The sequence below is a fragment of the Oncorhynchus clarkii genome, chromosome 8 (genome assembly GCF_045791955.1).
Source record: "Oncorhynchus clarkii lewisi isolate Uvic-CL-2024 chromosome 8, UVic_Ocla_1.0, whole genome shotgun sequence".
In the NCBI taxonomy this organism is placed as follows: Eukaryota; Metazoa; Chordata; class Actinopteri; order Salmoniformes; family Salmonidae; genus Oncorhynchus; species Oncorhynchus clarkii.
In genome coordinates this window covers 10,213,492-10,231,335 of record NC_092154.1, presented here as the reverse complement: position 1 = coordinate 10,231,335, position 17,844 = coordinate 10,213,492, and the positions used below count along the sequence as shown (strand labels likewise).

General features: G+C 46.9%; 1 protein-coding gene across 4 annotated transcripts in view; it reads left to right on the top strand.

Annotated features, from left to right (window-relative positions):
- Positions 1-17,844, top strand: part of LOC139414922 (serine/threonine-protein kinase MRCK beta-like) — a 114,350-nt gene that overhangs the window by 56,530 nt on the left and 39,976 nt on the right. For all 4 annotated transcript variants that reach the window (XM_071162552.1, XM_071162550.1, XM_071162551.1 and 1 more), the window contains exons 6-13: positions 981-1,074; positions 6,832-7,032; positions 9,713-9,961; positions 10,879-11,137; positions 11,257-11,376; positions 11,984-12,117; positions 14,098-14,340; positions 16,024-16,134. In XM_071162552.1, coding sequence (XP_071018653.1) covers positions 981-1,074; positions 6,832-7,032; positions 9,713-9,961; positions 10,879-11,137; positions 11,257-11,376; positions 11,984-12,117; positions 14,098-14,340; positions 16,024-16,134 — 1,411 coding nt within the window. The remainder of the gene's footprint in view (positions 1-980; positions 1,075-6,831; positions 7,033-9,712; positions 9,962-10,878; positions 11,138-11,256; positions 11,377-11,983; positions 12,118-14,097; positions 14,341-16,023; positions 16,135-17,844) is intronic.

The following is a 17,844-nucleotide window of genomic DNA, read 5'->3' as shown; positions in this document are numbered from 1 at the left end:
CTCTGTCTCGCTCTGTCTCGCTCGCTCTGTCTCGCTCTGTCTCGCTCGCTCTGTCTCGCTCTGTCTCGCTCGCTCTGTCTCGCTCTGTCTCGCTCGCTCTGTCTCGCTCGCTCGCTCGCTCGCTCGCTCTGTCTCGCTCGCTCGCTCGCTCTGTCTCGCTCGCTCGCTCTCTCTGTCTCGCTCGCTCGCTCTCTCTGTCTCGCTCGCTCGCTCTCTCTGTCTCGCTCGCTCGCTCTCTCTGTCTCGCTCGCTCGCTCTCTCTGTCTCGCTCGCTCGCTCTCTCTGTCTCGCTCGCTCGCTCTCTCTGGCTCGCTCGCTCGCTCTCTCTGGCTCGCTCGCTCGCTCTCTCTGGCTCGCTCTCTTGCTCGCACTGGCTCGCTCTCTCTCTCTCTCTCTCTCTCTGGCTCGCTCTCTCTCTGTCTCTGGCTCGCTCTCTCTCTGTCTCTGGCTCGCTCTCTCTCTGTCTCTGGCTCGCTCTCTCTCTGTCTCTGGCTCGCTCTCTCTCTGTCTCTGGCTCGCTCTCTCTCTGTCTCTGGCTCGCTCTCTCTCTGTCTCTGGCTCTCTCTGGCTCGCTCTCTCTCTCTGTCTCTCTCTGGCTCGCTCTCTCTCTCTGTCTCTCTCTGGCTCGCTCTCTGTCTCTCGCTCGCTCTCTCTCTCTCTCTCTGGCTCGCTCTGGCTCGCTCTCTCTCTCTGGCTCGCTCGCTCTCTCTGGCTCGCTCGCTCTCTCTGGCTCGCTCGCTCTCTCTGGCTCGCTCGCTCTCTCTGGCTCGCTCGCTCTCTCTGGCTCGCTCGCTCTCTCTGGCTCGCTCTCGCTCTCTCTGGCTCGCTCTCGCTCGCTCTGGCTCGCTCTGTCTCGCTCGCTCTGTCTCGCTCGCTCTGTCTCGCTCGCTCTGTCTCGCTCGCTCTGTCTCGCTCGCTCTGTCTCGCTCGCTCTGTCTCGCTCGCTCTGTCTCGCTCGCTCTGTCTCTCTCTCCCTCCAGAGATATCAAACCAGACAACGTGCTGTTAGACATGAAGGGTCATATCCGTCTGGCCGACTTTGGCTCCTGCCTGAAAATGATGCAGGACGGCACGGTGAGCAACACAGACCCCAGACCCCACACCCCAGACCCCCCACGCACCAGACCCACCACACCCCAGACCCCCCACGCACCAAACCCACACCCACCCAAGAACCCACACGCCCCAGACCCACACAAGACCCCACACACCACGCCCCAGACACGCCCCACACCCCAGACACGCCCCCACACCCCAGACACGCCACATATTATTTTGTGGGGGAAAAAACACCTGTATAGTAGTGTTGCATGTTTCTATCATCTTATTTGTGGTTCTGAGAAAAATTTCCTTTTCAAAATGTGTATTTTATACCACACAAATTACCAAAATTACAGGCTACACTGACACCGACAGATTAGACTAGTAATTTGCTTTTCAAACTGTTTTTCCAGCAATAGTATTTATGAAATATTGCGAAAGGCCTTATAGCTGCTGCCTGCTGTTCACTGACAGACACGACTCAGCAATCAGGGGTTTGATATTTACCAGGCCTGCTGCCCAATTGGCTCCTCAACTGTAGTCCTACATGCACTAGTCGTGATAAAACACAACCCACAGCATTTAAAAAAATATATATTTAAAAAATAAGCTATTGGTCGTCATTATTCCTGGTCTATTTCAATGATTTAATGTATTTATCTACAGATAGGAGTAATTATATACATTTTGCAAATGTATTTAAATTGATCTTCCCATGGCTATTTTTGCTTCTCCCTAAGGCCAAATAATCAATACTTCTTGTTATTAATTCAATGGTGGTCAGTAACCCCATGAAATATGAGGTTATTTTGCAGGTAGGCCTACTATTACAATAATATTTAGAATAATCTATCAACATGGTACAAGCCTATATCTGATCACTGTTTCGCCGAAAGTGGTTTTACCTACAGTGCCTTCAGAATGTATTCACCCATGGACTTTTTCCACTTTTTGATCTTACAGCATGAATTGAAAAAAATATTAAATTGCAATTTTTTTTTGTCACTGGCCTACACACAGTCAGTAATGTAGATTTTTGTATTTTATTTTTTTATTTTATATTTAAATTATTTATTTAATTGTAAGTATTTTTTGTTATGGCAGGCCTAAATAAGTTCAGGAGTAAAGGTTTGCCTAACAAATGACATACAAAGTTGCAATGACTCATGGACTCATTCTGTGTGCAATAATGGTGTTTAACATGATTTGTGAATGACTTCCTCATCTCTGTACCTCACACATACAGTTACAGTATCTGTAAGGTCCCTCAGTCGAGTAGTGAATTTCAAACACAGATTCAACCACAGACCGAGGAGATTTTCCAATGCCTCGCAAAGAAGGGCGCCTATTGGTAGATGGGTCAAAAACAAAAGAGGCAGACATTGAATATCCCTTTGAGCATGGTGAAGTTATTAATTACACTTTGGATGGTGTATCAATACACCCAGTCACTACAAATATACAGGCGTCCTTCCTAACTCAGTTGCCGGAGAGGAAGGAAACCGCTCAGGGATTACACTACGAGGCCAATGGGGACTTTAAACCAGTTATAGAGTTTAATGGCTGTGATGGGAGAACTGTGGATGGATCAACATCGTAGTTGCTCCACAATACTAACCTAAATGACAGAGTGAAAAGAATGAAGCATGTACAGAGTAAAAATGTTAATTTAAAAAATGCATTCTGTTTGCAATAAGTTAAAACTGCAAATATATTACATAGAAATGAACTTTATGTCCTGAAAAGAAAGCGTTATGTTTGGGGGGAAAAACAACATCACTGACGGCCACTCTTCATATTTTCAAGCATGGTAGTGGCTGCATCATGTTATGGGTATGCTTGTCATCGGCAAGGACTAGGGAGTTTTTTGTTGTTGATATAGAGAAACAGTAAATTCACCTTTCAGCAGGACAATAACCTAAGATGACATTGGATGTTCCTGAATGGCCTAGTTTCTGTTTTGACTTAAATCGGCTTGAAAATCTATCGCGAAACTGGAAAATGGCTGTCTAGCAATAATCAACAACCAACTTGACAGAGCTTAAAGAATAATGGGCAAATGTTGTACAATCCAGGTGTGGAAAGCTCTTAGACTTACACAGAAAGACTCACAGCTGTAATCGCTGCCAAAGGAGATTCGAACGTGTATGGATTCAGCGGTGTCAATACTTACGTAAATTAGATATTTCTAGATTTCATTTTCAATAAATGTGATAAAATGTCTAAACATATTTTCATTTTGTCATTGTGGGATATTGTGATGTCATTATGGGGTATTGTGGGATATTGTGACGTCATTATGGGGTTTTGTGATGTCATTATGGGGTATTGTGGGATAATGTGTGTAGATGGGTGAAAAATATATTTAATCCAATTTGAGGCTGGAACACAACAAAATATAGAATCAAGGGGTATGAATACTTTCTGAAGGCACTTTATATTGTAATATAAATGTTTTTTTTTTACCTGGTTGTAGCGTAAACTGCACCAAGTTTTTATGTTCATAAAGGCTAATAAGAAAATATGAGTAGCCTACGTGAAAGTTTTACAAATTTGTGGTTGCATCAGTATGTATCTGAAATGCATCAGAAAAGTATTGGAAAGTTCAGGAAAACGTCAGGTAAGCTCATCAGGAAGGCCAAACAATTGTTTGTGTGAGAGAACATCTGCATTGCTTTTGATTGTGGTTTTGTCACAGTCCCTTGTAATGTTTCCTACGTGGCCGGTGAGCATTGCAGAGGGAAACAATTGTTTTTTTTAAATGCACGAGTCTTACCTTTTCAGAAATGGGGTCATAATAGCTAGTAGCTCCTACCTCTAGATTTAGAGCCACATTTGTAGGATGAAAACAGAGACCCTCTCTGTGTTGCAACCGCTAAAATAACGGACATGGCACCCAATTCTCTAGTACACCTCTTTTAGCCAGGACCCATATGGCTCTGGTCCAAAGTAGTACACTATATACGGAATAAGGTGCCATTTGGGATGCAGTGTCAGTCAGTGGCCAATAAGAGGCTCTCCCACACTTTACTCAGGTTAATGATGAGTGACTTAGAGTAAATTCATACAACTGTAGAAATACAATGACTTGAGATTTGAATATTCTAATTCTATCCGTACAACAAGGAACTGAACAACGGTAAAGAGAATGACTACCAGAAGTAAAAACCAACATTCATAGAGCCCACCATTCATAGAGCCCACCATTCATAGAGCCCACCATTCATAGAGCCCACCATTCATAGAGCCCACCATTCATAGAGCCCGCGCTCTGGGCGTGAAGTTTCCACTAAGAACAAATATCCTGCCCCAATCCTAACCTTAACTATTAGTGGGGAAGATGAAAAAACTTAACCGGATCAGCATCTAGGGCAATTTCAACCACCTACAGCAGCAGCAGCAGCTTTAAACCAATGCGCAATAACGAGGACATGTCTACAGAACAGATTACACAAAACAACAGCTATCGTTATCATCATTATCCAGTTTTAGTCGATTAAAATAACAATGATGGCTATATAATCAGAGTTCAGTCTCGTGGGGGGGCTGTTGATGATAAAACGATTTGATTCACTGTGGCCTTTTCACAGACCCCGATTTAAATGACAAAAGTAAATATGCTCAATTAGGGTTTAGTCGTGAAGTAACATTTAGATTTGTAATCAGCATTGACTATATGTCTATAGTCTGTGATATAAACTTCTTACACAAAGATTAAGGACAGTCCAGGCCATGCCTTCGACACCAACTTATCATCTCAAAGGAGCCAAGTGGTAGGCTTAATCTGTTTTACTCCAGCTCCCTCTTAAAAACATAGCTAAAATTTACCCCCATCCTTATTGCACTACTGTAAATGAAAAAGAAAGTTCAGAGGGTGTAAAATGTAAAGAAAGGGTGACATTTGGGATTTACAGCCCATTTGCTACAGTGCACTACGTTACCCATAGTTCGCTACTTTTGACCAGTGCACTACGTTAACCATAGGGCTCTGGTCAAAAGTAGTACACTACATTACCCATAGTACACTACTTTTGTCCATTGCCCTATGGGTAACGTTGTGCACTACTTTTGACCAGAGCCCTATCTAGAGCAGGGTAGCCCAACTCTTTTCCCGTAGATCTACTGTCCTCTGGGTTTTCAGTCCAACCCTAATTTAACACACCTGATGCTACTAATTAGCTGCTCAACAAGATCTTAACCAGCTGAATCAGATATGCTAAATTAGGGTTGGACTGAACCTACAGGACAGTAGATCTCCAGGAAGAGGGTTGGACTGAACCTACAGGACAGTAGATCTCCAGGAAGAGGGTTGGACTGAAAACCTACAGGACAGTAGATCTCCAGGAAGAGGGTTGGACTGAACCTACAGGACAGTAGATCTCCAGGAAGAGGGTTGGACTGAAATCCTACAGGACAGTAGATCTCCAGGAAGAGGGTTGGACTGAACCTACAGGACAGTAGATCTCCAGGAAGAGGGTTGGACTGAACCTACAGGACAGTAGATCTCCAGGAAGAGGGTTGGACTGAACCTACAGGACAGTAGATCTCCAGGAAGAGGGTTGGACTGAACCTACAGGACAGTAGATCTCCAGGAAGAGGGTTGGACTGAACCTACAGGACAGTAGATCTCCAGGAAGAGGGTTGGACTGAACCTACAGGACAGTAGATCTCCAGGAAGAGGGTTGGACTGAACCTACAGGACAGTAGATCTCCAGGAAGAGGGTTGGACTGAAAACCTACAGGACAGTAGATCTCCAGAAAGAGGGTTGGACTGAAAACCTACAGGACAGTAGATCTCCAGGAAGAGGGTTGGACTGAAAACCTTACAGGACAGTAGATCTCCAGGAAGAGGGTTGGACTGAAAACCTACAGGACAGTAGATCTACAGGACAGTAGATCTCCAAGAAGAGGGTTGGACTGAACCTACAGGACAGTAGATCTCCAGGAAGAGGGTTGGGCAGCCCAGTCAAGAGAATAGTGTGCCATTTGGGACTTATTCAAGGGCTCTCGTGGATCCTAATGGTTTTTATAGTGTGAATTAATAGAGGTTTCACACTGTTTTATGAAATAACTTTATGGCTCAACTCTTTTTTTCTGCTCTCGTGCAAAGTTTTCATTTGTTTTTCATCGAGATTCTACCACAGAGCCCCTTTGTACTAATCAGCTGTTTGTGTGAAAGAAAATTACATTTTTTGTCTGAGACAGAAATTGACCTGAGGTTCAGGGTTTTAGTCAAATGTGTAGCCCAACCGTTAGAATTTGATGACGTGATAGAAGGCCTAAGGGAGAGTATAGCAAGATTCACTATAGCCCAGACCCGGGTTCAAATATTATTTTAAATCATTTCAAATACTTAATCTGTGCTTGATTTGAGTTTGCCTGGCTTAATGGACCCAAAAAAGAATCTAAAAACTCCAAACCCGCCCATCTGACACTATACAGGCTAGAGCAAAGACTCAAACAAACTCAATCGTTTTTTAATAAGTTAATACTCTCATTATAAAAACACACGCACACCTCTTATGTCAGTTATTATTTTTCTATGTATTCCTTGTGTTATTATTTTCAAAACAGAAATATACTTTCTACTATTTCTCTTTCTCTCTCTGCATTGTTGGGAAGGGCCCGTAAGTAAGCATTTCACTGTTAGTCTACACCTGTTGTTTACCAAGCATGTGACAAATACGATATGATTTGGACCGTTTTTTTTACATGCACCACGTAAAAGGTTTCTCTGAGTCCACTTTACTTCAACCCTCTCATTTGTAGTTCCTAACCTCACTCTTCCAGGTCCAGTCATCTGTGGCTGTAGGCACTCCGGACTACATTTCCCCTGAGATCCTGCAGGCCATGGAGGACGGCATGGGGAAGTACGGTCCAGAGTGTGACTGGTGGTCCCTGGGGGTCTGTATGTACGAGATGCTCTACGGGGAGACGCCCTTCTATGCAGAGTCCCTGGTGGAGACCTACGGCAAGATCATGAACCACGAGGTAAACTTGAGGAAAACCGGTGGGCATTTAGGTGGAACGTTTTTAGGTTGTGGTGACAACGTTGCGAGGGAAAGTGGAAAACGAGTCGTAAAAGTCTACCATTTCAATTAGCGTCCATTCATGAAAACAGTAGTCATTAAGGAAAGCAAACAAGGATAGGATGTCATGCAAGAGAATTGGGAGAGCGCCACTAGCCACAGGTATGGATAGGGAAATGTGATCATAGGTCCGGGTGTAGGGACAAGCATGTAGTGTACCTCTGAGGCAGAACAAAGCCAGGGGTGCCTAGCTTGCAACAATGTAGATGTAGGGAATTTAGCTTGTGTGTCATCAGTATCCAAACTGCCTTGGTAACAAGCAATATGAATATATTCTATTATGCATGTCAATAGAAGGAATCCTCTGCAAACTGACAACGATATTCAGACTCAAAACGACCAGAAGAGCTAGCCTATACCAAATCCATGGGCCAGCAATAAGTGCTAAATATTCCAAACATTTTAATAATTCATGATTTTGTTTCATGATTTATTGATTGTTTACGTCCAAATGTACAGTATTTCACAGTTAATTATATGCTACACTTATTAAATATAACAAACTTTTGGATTATTAATCGGTTGAAATAGTTGATCATGTTTATTGGATTGTTTACTTCAAGGTACACTACATGACCAAAAGTATGTGGACACCTTCTCGTCGAACATATCATTTCAATGTCATGGGCATTAATATGGAGTTGGTCCCCCGTTTTCTGCTATAACAGGCGCCCCTTTTCTGGGAAGGCTTTCCACTAGATGTTGTAACATTGGGGCGGCATGTAGCCTAGTGGTTAGAGCGTTGGGCCAGTAACGGAAAGGTTTGAATCCCTGAGCGGACAAGGTAAAAATCTGTCGTTCTGCCCCTGAACAGGCAGTTAACCCACTGTTCCTAGGCCGTCATTGTAATTAAGAACTTATTTTAACTGACTTGCCTAGTTAAATAAAGGTTACATTTAAAAAATATATATATAAAAAAACATTTTAAAAATTGCTGCAGGGACTTGCTTCCATTCAGCCATAACCGCATTTGTGAGGTCGGGCACTGATGTTGGGCGATTAGGTCTGGCTCACAGTCAGTGTTACAATTCAACCCAAAGGTGTTCGATGGGGCTGAGGTCAGGGTTCTGTGCAGGCCAGTCAAATTCTTCCACACCGGTCTCGACAAACCAGTTCTGTGTGGACCTCGCTTTGTGCATGTGGGCAATGTCACGCTGAAACAGGAAAGGGCCTTACCCAAACTGTTGTCGCAGAGTTGGAGGCACAGAATCGTCTAGAATGTAATTGTATGCTGTAGCGTTAAGGTTTCCCTTCACTGGAACTAAGGAGCCTGAACCATGAAAAATAGCCCCAGACCACTATTCCTCCTCCACCAAACTTTACAGTTGGCACTATGCATTCGGACAGAAAGCGTTTTCCTGGCATCTGCCAAACCTAGATTAGTCCGTCGGACTGCCAGATGGGGAAGCGTGACTCATCACTCCAAGAGAACGCGTTTCCACTGCTCCAGAGTCCAATGGTGGCGAGCTTTACACCACTCCAGCCAACGCTTGGCATTGATGAACTTAGGCTCGTGTGCAGCTGCTCGGCCATGGAAACCCTTTTCATGAAGCTCCTGACTAACAATTCTTGTGCTGACGTTGCTTCCAGAGGCAGTTTGGAACTCGGCATTGAGTGTTGCAACCGAGGACAGACTATTTTTACACGCTATAAGCTTCAGCACTCAGCGGCCCCGTTCTGTGAGCTTGTGTGGCCTGCCACTTTGCGAGTGAGCTGTTGTTGCTCCTAGATGTTTCCACTTCATAGTAACAGCACTTACAGATGACCGGGGCAGCTCTAGCAGGGCAGGAATTTGCCAAACTGATTTGTTAGAAAGGTGGAATCCTATGACGGTGCCACGTTGATAATCACAGAGCTCTTCAGTAAGGTCATTCTACTGGCAATGTTCGTCTATGGAGATTGCATGGCTGAGTGCTCGATTTTTATACACCTGTCAGCAACGCGTGTTGCTAAAATAGCCGAATCCTAATTTGAGGGGGTGTCCACATACTTTTGTGTATGTAGTGTAAGTCTGATGATTTGATGCCCTTCAGTCTAATTAAATTGTATTTGTAACATGCTGCGAATACAACGCTGGTAGACTTGTGTTGCCTGTTCCAAAACTTTGTGATTGTTTGGTGGTGTAGGTACTGGGGTGTTTTATTAACAAGTTGGCCACCTACACGGTGTGATTATTTCCTGAAGCTATCGAGGTTAATGCTCCTTCTCAAGGGTCTAGTTCCTGAAACACTAGCCTACTTTCTAAAAACTATTTTCATCATAGTCTCTGTCAGTACCTAAACTGGTGCTTGTCATGCCTTATCGAACACGTTCTGTCTCATTCTCATCTATTACTTCTTAATAGCCCGTCTCTGTCAAACCCCTGTCTCTCTCTGGCTCCTGTCTCGCTCCCGTCTCTCGCCCTCTCGCTCCCGTCTCTCGCTCTCTCTCTCATCCCCCGCTTCCTGATTATTCTGCTGGTGTGTGTTAGGGGGGAAATGTGATGTTTGTATAATGTGTGCTAATGACCCAATAAAGGTACTTAAAAAAATAAAATCTCATCCCCTTCTTCTCCTCCCTCTCTCCACCCTTCTCTCTCACAGGAGCGTTTCCAGTTCCCCTCAAACATCTGTGACGTGTCGGAGGACGCCAAGGACCTGATCTCGCGCCTAATCTGTGGCCGCGAGCGTCGCCTGGGCCAGAATGGCATCGGCGACTTCAAGGATCACCCCTTCTTCGCCGGCATCGACTGGGAACACATCCGCTCCACTGAGGCGCCCTACATCCCCGACGTCAGCTCCCCTTCTGACACCTCCAACTTTGACGTGGACGACGATATTCTTAAAAACCCGGTGGGTGTACTAGGGGAAAGGAGCTGACTAGCTAACGTTAGCTGGAAACCAGCTGGCTAGCTAACGTTAACTGGAAACCAGCTGGCTAGCTAACGTTAACTGGGAAACCAGCTGGCTAGCTAACGTTAGCTGGAAACCAGCTGGCTAGCTAATGTTAGCTGGAAACCAGCTGGCTAGCTAACGTTAGCTGGAAACCAGCTGGCTAGCTAGCGTTAGCTGGAAACCAGCTGGCTAGCTAACGTTAGCTGGAAACCAGCTGGCTAGCTAATGTTAGCTGGAAACCAGCTGGCTAGCTAACTTTAGCTGGAAACCAGCTGGCTAGCTAACGTTAGCTGGAAACCAGCTGGCTAGCTAATGTTAGCTGGAAACCAGCTGGCTAGCTAACTTTAGCTGGAAACCAGCTGGCTAGCTAACGTTAGCTGGAAACCAGCTGGCTAGCTAATGTTAGCTGGAAACCAGCTGGCTAGCTAACGTTAGCTGGAAACCAGCTGGCTAGCTAACGTTAGCTGGAAACCAGCTGGCTAGCTAACGTTAGCTGGAAACCAGCTGGCTAGCAAGCATTAATTAAAAGAAAAAAAAGCTATCAGCTAGATAGCTAACTAGAAAACAGCTAGCTGGCCAACACAACCTGGTTTTACTTTTTTAACAGATAGTAATAGACCAATCAATATAACTGATACTCCACCTGAAGTCGTAAGTCTCTGATTAGAAGGGAAGAATAAAATACTTAATTGTTTGGGCCATCCAGTTCCTCAGTTGAACAGCCCAGAGCTAACTGGTGTTTACTGTTGTACACATTTTACTTGGCTGTTTTCTTGGTCTGTTTGGCTGTTCCACTCTAACTCATCTGATGCCCCCTTCTTGGCGTTCTCTCTGTCTCTGTGTGTCTTTCTCTCACCCCCCCCCCCACCCAACAGGACATCGCTCCTCCAGTCACACACAGCGGCTTCACCGGCCAGCATCTGCCCTTCGTAGGCTTCACCTACACCACGGACAGCTGCTTCTCGGACCGCGGCAGCGTCAACAGGGCCGGCCTGTCCGATGGGAGCTCCCAGGATGTGGGAGGAGAAGAGGGGGTTCCCCCGGACCAGGAGGGGGGGCTGGAAGTGGAAGCCTTTGAGAGGAGGATCCGCCGGCTGGAGCAGGAGAAGCAGGAGCTGAACCGCAAGCTGCAGGGTGAGCTAGGGGGTGGTAGAGGACAAAGAGACACATAAACAACCTCTGTGACCCTGAGTGTAAATGTGGACATAACCCCTGACCTTTAACCTGTGTGTTGCCCCTTCTGGCCCCTCCAGAGTCCACTCAAGCAGTGCAGTCTCTCCACGGGCCAGGCCGCGGGGCCAGCACCCTGGGCCGGGACAAGGAGATGAAGAAGCTCAACGAGGAGATTGACCGGCTCAAGAAGAAACTGGCAGGTCAGTGCTCTCTGTGCAACCCAATCTGGCAACGTGCCACTAGTCTGCTCGTCTGGCAACCCAACACTGTCTGGGCATTTACTCCAGGCCTGAGTTGAACACACAGGTCAAATACTGTCTGGGCATTTAAACCAGGTATGATTCAAACACACAGATCATTTAAACCAGGCCTGGGTCGAACACACAGATCATTTAAACCAGGCCTGGGTCGAACACACAGATCATTTAAACCAGGTATGATTCAAACACACAGATCATTTAAACCAGGCCTGGGTCGAACACACAGATCATTTAAACCAGGCCTGGGTCGAACACACAGATCATTTAAACCAGGCCTGAGTTGAACACACAGATCATTTAAACCAGGCCTGAGTTGAACACACAGATCATTTAAACCAGGCCTGGGTCGAACACACAGATCATTTAAACCAGGCCTGGGTCGAACACACAGATCATTTAAACCAGGCCTGAGTTGAACACACAGATCATTTAAACCAGGCCTTGGTCGAACACACAGTTTGCACTTTTGGGGCTGTTCTAGCGCAGCACAAGTACCTTTCACCATCCCACTAACCAGGAAGTCCCTCTCCTTCTCGTCCCCACTCAGACTCTGATAGGCTGGAGCACCAGCTAGAGGAGGCGGTGACTCTGCGCCAGGACTACGAGAGCTCCTCCTCCAAGCTGAAGGCCCTGGACAAACAGGTTAAAGCCCTAAGACAGGAGAAGGAGGATATTCACAAGGTAAACCCCCACCCCCCTATTTTGCAAATGAAAATGAAAGCAAGCATTTGTTATTGGACAAGTTCTGGCAGTCCTTTCCCGTTCTGGTCCGCTTCCTTCTGTTTGGTGTCTAGTGAATACGACGTAGGGGTGTATTCAGTCAGGTGAATGCATAACTAGAGCTGACATGATTCACAGGGCACACTGTTACTCTCCAGGACCAATGTTAGTTCACCGTTGTCTATTCACTGCATAGAGGTCGTCTCTCTGTGTCAGGTTTCATTTTATCATTCATGACGCATTAGGCTTAAACACACACACACACAGCCTAACCTAATATCCTCAGATCATTGGATCACCACAGTGTGTAAACACTGGGACCTTTTTCCTTGTGATTAATTCCATCATGTCTTGGATTAGCTGGAGTCAGGGTTCTGGACAGAAACACCACATTTCTGTCTAATTCCATTAGCAAAACTATTTGACCCCCATCCTCTTCCCTTTACCCTGGGATAGTGTTTGTGTTTAGTTGACTATTCAAAACCGTTGCCTGCTCGTAGTTGTTCAAATCTCATGATGCACACCAGATGATGTCATCAGCCCGGATGATGTCATCAGAAATACTTGTCTTGTATCTTGTTTACTTCACAACAAAGGGCTTGTTTGACTGATATACAAATTACCTTGTGTCATAAATAACCGCTCATTATTATTTGTAGAGCAGTCAGTTGGTCACCATTTACCCACAATGCATCAAGGTGGATGCTCTCGGACACGGCCATAGAAACCCATAACTTTCACACGTTGGGGTGGTGCTAGAGATAATGTATTTAATGTTGAAAAGGGTAGAATTTCCTTTTTTTTTTATGTGTGATACAATTGATTGTGGCTCATTTTCGGTGTGTACTTTTATAGTCAAGATTAGAATTGGTAGTTTACTGATGTGTTTTATTTTCTTCGTTCCTCCTTCCTCCCTCCCCTCGTCTCCTTCCTCCCTCGTCTCCTTCCTCCCTCCCCTCGTCTCTTTCTTGCTGTCCTCCTTTCTCTCTCTCACACGTTCTCTCCCTCTCATTTAATCTCCGCGCCTGTCATTCTCTTTCCCTCTCCCCATGTCTCATGCCTCCTATGCTCTCTTTTATTTCGCTGTTTCTCTTTCCCTCCCTCACCCTTCCTCCTTTCTCTCTCTTCTCACGCCTATCTCGCCTACCCCCCTCTTTCTCTCCCCCTCCCTCATCCACTCTCCACTCTCTCTCTCCCCCTCCCTCATCCACTCTCCCCTCTCTCTCCCACTCCCTCATCCACTCTCCCCTCTCTCCCCCCTCCCTCATCTACTCTCGTCCCCCTCCCTCATCTACTCTCTCCCCCTCCCTCATCTACTCTCTCCCCCCTCCCTCATCTACTCTCTCCCCCCTCCCTCATCTACTCTCTCCTCCCTCCCTCATCTACTCTCTCCTCCCTCCCTCATCTACTCTCTCCCCCCTCCCCCTCCCATCTACTCTCTCCCCCTCCCTCACTCTCTCCCCCCTCCCTCATCGACTCTCTCCCCCCTCCCTCATATACTCTCTCCCCCCTCCCTCATCTACTCTCTCCCCCCTCCCTCATCTACTCTCTCCCCCCTCCCTCATCTACTCTCTCCCCCCTCCCTCATCTACTCTCTCCCCCTCCCTCATCTACTCTCTCCCCCCTCCCTCATCTACTCTCTCCCCCCTCCCTCATCTACTCTCTCCCCCCTCCCTCATCTACTCTCCCCCCTCCCTCATCTACTCTCTCCCCCTCCCTCATCTACTCTCCCCCCTCCCTCATCTACTCTCCCCCCCTCCCTCGCCCCCTCTCTTTGTCTCTCTCCCCCCTCCCTCGCCCCCTCGTTGTCTCTCTCCCCTCCCTCCCTCGCCCCTCTCTTTGTCTCTCTCCCCTCCCTAATCTACTCTCTCCCCCCTCTCTTTCTCTCTCTCTCCCCTCCCTCATCCCCTCTCTCCTTCCCTCTCCTATCACCACCAACAGCAACTGGTGGAGTCCCTGGAGCGCCTCAAGTCCCAGACCAAGGAGCTGAAGGAGGCCCACAGCCAGCGGAAGCTGGCCCTACAGGAGTTCTCTGAGCTGAGCGAGCGCATGGCCGAGCTGCGTTCCACCAAGCAACGCCTCTCACGCCAGCTCCGCGACAAGGAAGAGGAGATGGACGCTGCTGTGCAGAAGGTGGACGCCATGCGTCAGGACATCCGCAAGACCGAGAAGGCCCGCAAGGAGGCGAGTAGTAAAAGTTGTCTAGCAGAGCATAGCTCGCTAATGCTAACACGTAACGTGCTAGCATTTAGCTTGCTAGCTAACCACTTAGCTTGCTAATATTTAGCTAACTAACACATTGCTAGGTTATACTCAGCTGTATATAACACTCAGCTGTATATAACACTCAGCTGTATATAACACTCAGCTGTATATAACACTCAGCTGTATATAACACTCAGCTGTATATAACACTCAGCTGTATATACCACTCAGCTGTATATAACACTCAGCTGTGTAGAACACTCAACTTGCTAACATTTAGCTTGCTAACACTCGTGAATAAGGTTAGCTGTCAAAGCTGGAGACAAAGTGGCAGTGTGTTAGCGACGTTTAGCTACTTTAGCTTTCTGTGACGAGGCCATATCTGTATTATTACATTTCAGTGTGTGTGTGTGTGTGTGTGTCTGCCTATATGAGTGTGTCTATGTTTGCATAACAATTCCAGACTTTCAACCTCAACACAACCACTTCTGGTGCTATGGCTTCTCCTGGTATTCAGAAAGCACAGAACAACTTCTCTTGTTATCTATTCATTCATTTCTCAATTTGAATGCCAGTATTCCCTTGAGGGCCTCGTCTGTCTGGTGCTGTCTGCATTGTCGCTAGGCAGTTGAATATTACTTTAGTGTCTCCTCTCCCTCATCTGCTCTAATCTTAACAAGGAATGGAGGCCACTTGAGACTATTGAGATGCACCCCAGGCCTACAACCCCATACCCTGCTCTATCCTTCCCCAGAGCTAAATGCTAAGTGCTAACAGGCTCCAGATGGTTGTTGGCGACCCCAGCTAAATGCTAAACGCTAACAGGGTCCAGATGCTTGTTGCTGACCCCAGAGCTAAACGCTAAGCGCTAACGGGGTCCAGATGCTTGTTGCTGACCCCAGAGCTAAACGCTAAGCGCTAACGGGGTCCAGATGGTTGTTGGTGACCCCAGAGCTAAGCGCTAACAGGGTCCAGATGGTTGTTGGTGACCCCAGAGCTAAGCGCTAACAGGGTCCAGATGCTTGTTGGTGACCCCAGAGCTAAACGCTAAGTGCTAACAGGGTCCAGATGGTTGTTGGTGACCCCAAAGCTAAACGCTAACAGGGTCCAGATGGTTGTTGGTGACCCCAGCTGAAGTTCATGGGGCTAGGGATGGGGACTCTAGTAAAGGAAGAGAGAGGGGGTCAATGATGGCAGGGTGTTAAGCCAATGTTATCTCCTCACTGTTAATTCATATATGCAATACGGGTATGCATAATGGTAATGCACATATTGACACAATGCATGCTAATGAATAATTGTGTTTCAGAGTGGGAATTAATCAATCAAGATTATTTATATAGTCCTTCTTACATCAGCTGATGTCACAAAGTGCTGTACAGAAACCCTGCCTGAAACCCCAAACAGCAAGCAATGTAGATGTAGAAGCACGTTGGCTAGGAAAAACTCCCTAGAAAGGCCAGAACCTAGGAAGAAACCTAGAGAGGAACCAGGCTATGTGGGGTGGTTCTCTTCTGGCTGTGCCGGGTGGAGATTATAACAGAACATGGCCAAGATGTTCAAATGTTGTTCATAGATGATTGATTTACCCATACCCATAAGGGATATGAAACTTCAGTGTGTGTGATGTTGACCTCTGCTTTGTCTGCGTGTGTTTGTTAGTTGGAGGCCCAGTTGGAGGATGCCAAGGCAGAGGCGTCTAAGGAGCGAAAGCTGCGCGACCACAGCGAAGTCTATTCTAAACAGCTGGAGATGGAGCTTGAGACCCTCAAGGTTAGAGGTCTCATACACTACTTTCCTACTCATCTTCCAGTTCTCGTTCCCTTCCCCTTTCCATCCTCCTCTGTCTCCGTCCTCCTCTCGCCATCCTCTACCGGTCTCCTCTCCATCCTTCTCTCATCTCTCTCTCATCCTCCTCTACCTGTCTCCCCTCTCCTTCCTTCTCTACCTGTCTCCCCTCTCCGTCCTCCTCTACCCGTCTCTGCCCTTCTAGTATCTCTCCTCTACCTAGCCCTTCTAGTATCTCTTCTGTCCCCACCCTCCTCTAACTAGCCCTTCTAGTATATCTCCTCTACCTAGCCCTTCTAGTATCTCTCCTCTACCTAGCCCTTCTAGTGTCTCTCCTCTACCTAGCCCTTCTAGTGTCTCTCCTCTACCTAGCCCTTCTAGTGTCTCTCCTCTACCTAGCCCTTCTAGTGTCTCTCCTCTAACTAGCCCTTCTAGTATCTCTCCTGTCCCCACCCTCCTCTACCTAGCCCTTCTAGTATCTCTCCTGTCCCCACCCTCCTCTACCTAGCCCTTCTAGTATCTCTCCTGTCCCCACCCTCCTCTACCTAGCCCTTCTAGTGTCTCTCCTCTACCTAGCCCTTCTAGTGTCTCTCCTCTACCTAGCCCTTCTAGTATCCCTCCTCTACCTAGCCCTTCTAGTATCTCTCCTGTCCCCACCCTCCTCTACCTAGCCCTTCTAGTATCTCTCCTCTACCTAGTCCTTCTAGTATCCCTCCTCTACCTAGCCCTTCTAGTATCTCTCCTGTCCCCACCCTCCTCTACCTAGCCCTTCTAGTATCTCTCCTCTACCTAGTCCTTCTAGTATCCCTCCTCTACCTAGCCCTTCTAGTATCTCTCCTGTCCCCACCCTCCTCTACCTAGCCCTTCTAGTATATCTCCTCTACCTAGCCCTTCTAGTATCTCTCCTCTACCTAGCCCTTCTAGTATCTCTCCTGTCCCCACCCTCCTCTACCTAGCCCTTCTAGTATCTCTCCTCTATCTAGCCCTTCTAGTATCTCTCCTCTACCTAGCCCTTCTAGTATCTCTCCTGTCCCCACCCTCCTCTACCTAGCCCTTCTAGTATCTCTCCTCTACCTAGCCCTTCTGGTATCTCTCCTCTACCTAGCCCTTCTGGTATCTCTCCTCTACCTAGCCCTTCTAGTATCTCTCCTCTACCTAGCCCTTCTAGTATCTCTCCTCTACCTAGCCCTTCTAGTATCTCTCCTCTACCTAGCCCTTCTAGTATCTCTCCTCTACCTAGCCCTTCTAGTATCTCTCCTCTACCTAGCCCTTCTAGTATCTCTCCTCTACCTAGCCCTTCTAGTATCTCTCCTCTACCTAGCCCTTCTAGTATCTCTCCTGTCTCCACCCTCCTCTTTTTCCTCTCCTTCATCTCTCCCATCTACTCTCCCTCCCTCCCATCTCCTCTAAACCAGGGCAGGCTGACTCTCAGTGAGGGCTGGTTTGGAAGGTCCCTTGGCTATAATAATAAGAGCAGAAATGAGAGAAATGTTTTAAGACGTTTTCTTGTTTGCTGTTTTGTGAGGTAACTAGCCTGTCTGTCAGTTTGTTTTCCCCTTTTTGAAGATTTTTCCCCCCCTTTTTTCTTTGTCCTTTGTCCCCACTCACTGTTTCTGTTCTCCTTTAAACCCTTGTCACCCTTTCTTCACCTCCTCCCCCCTGTAACATACTCCTGTTATTCTCCACCTCTTTCCC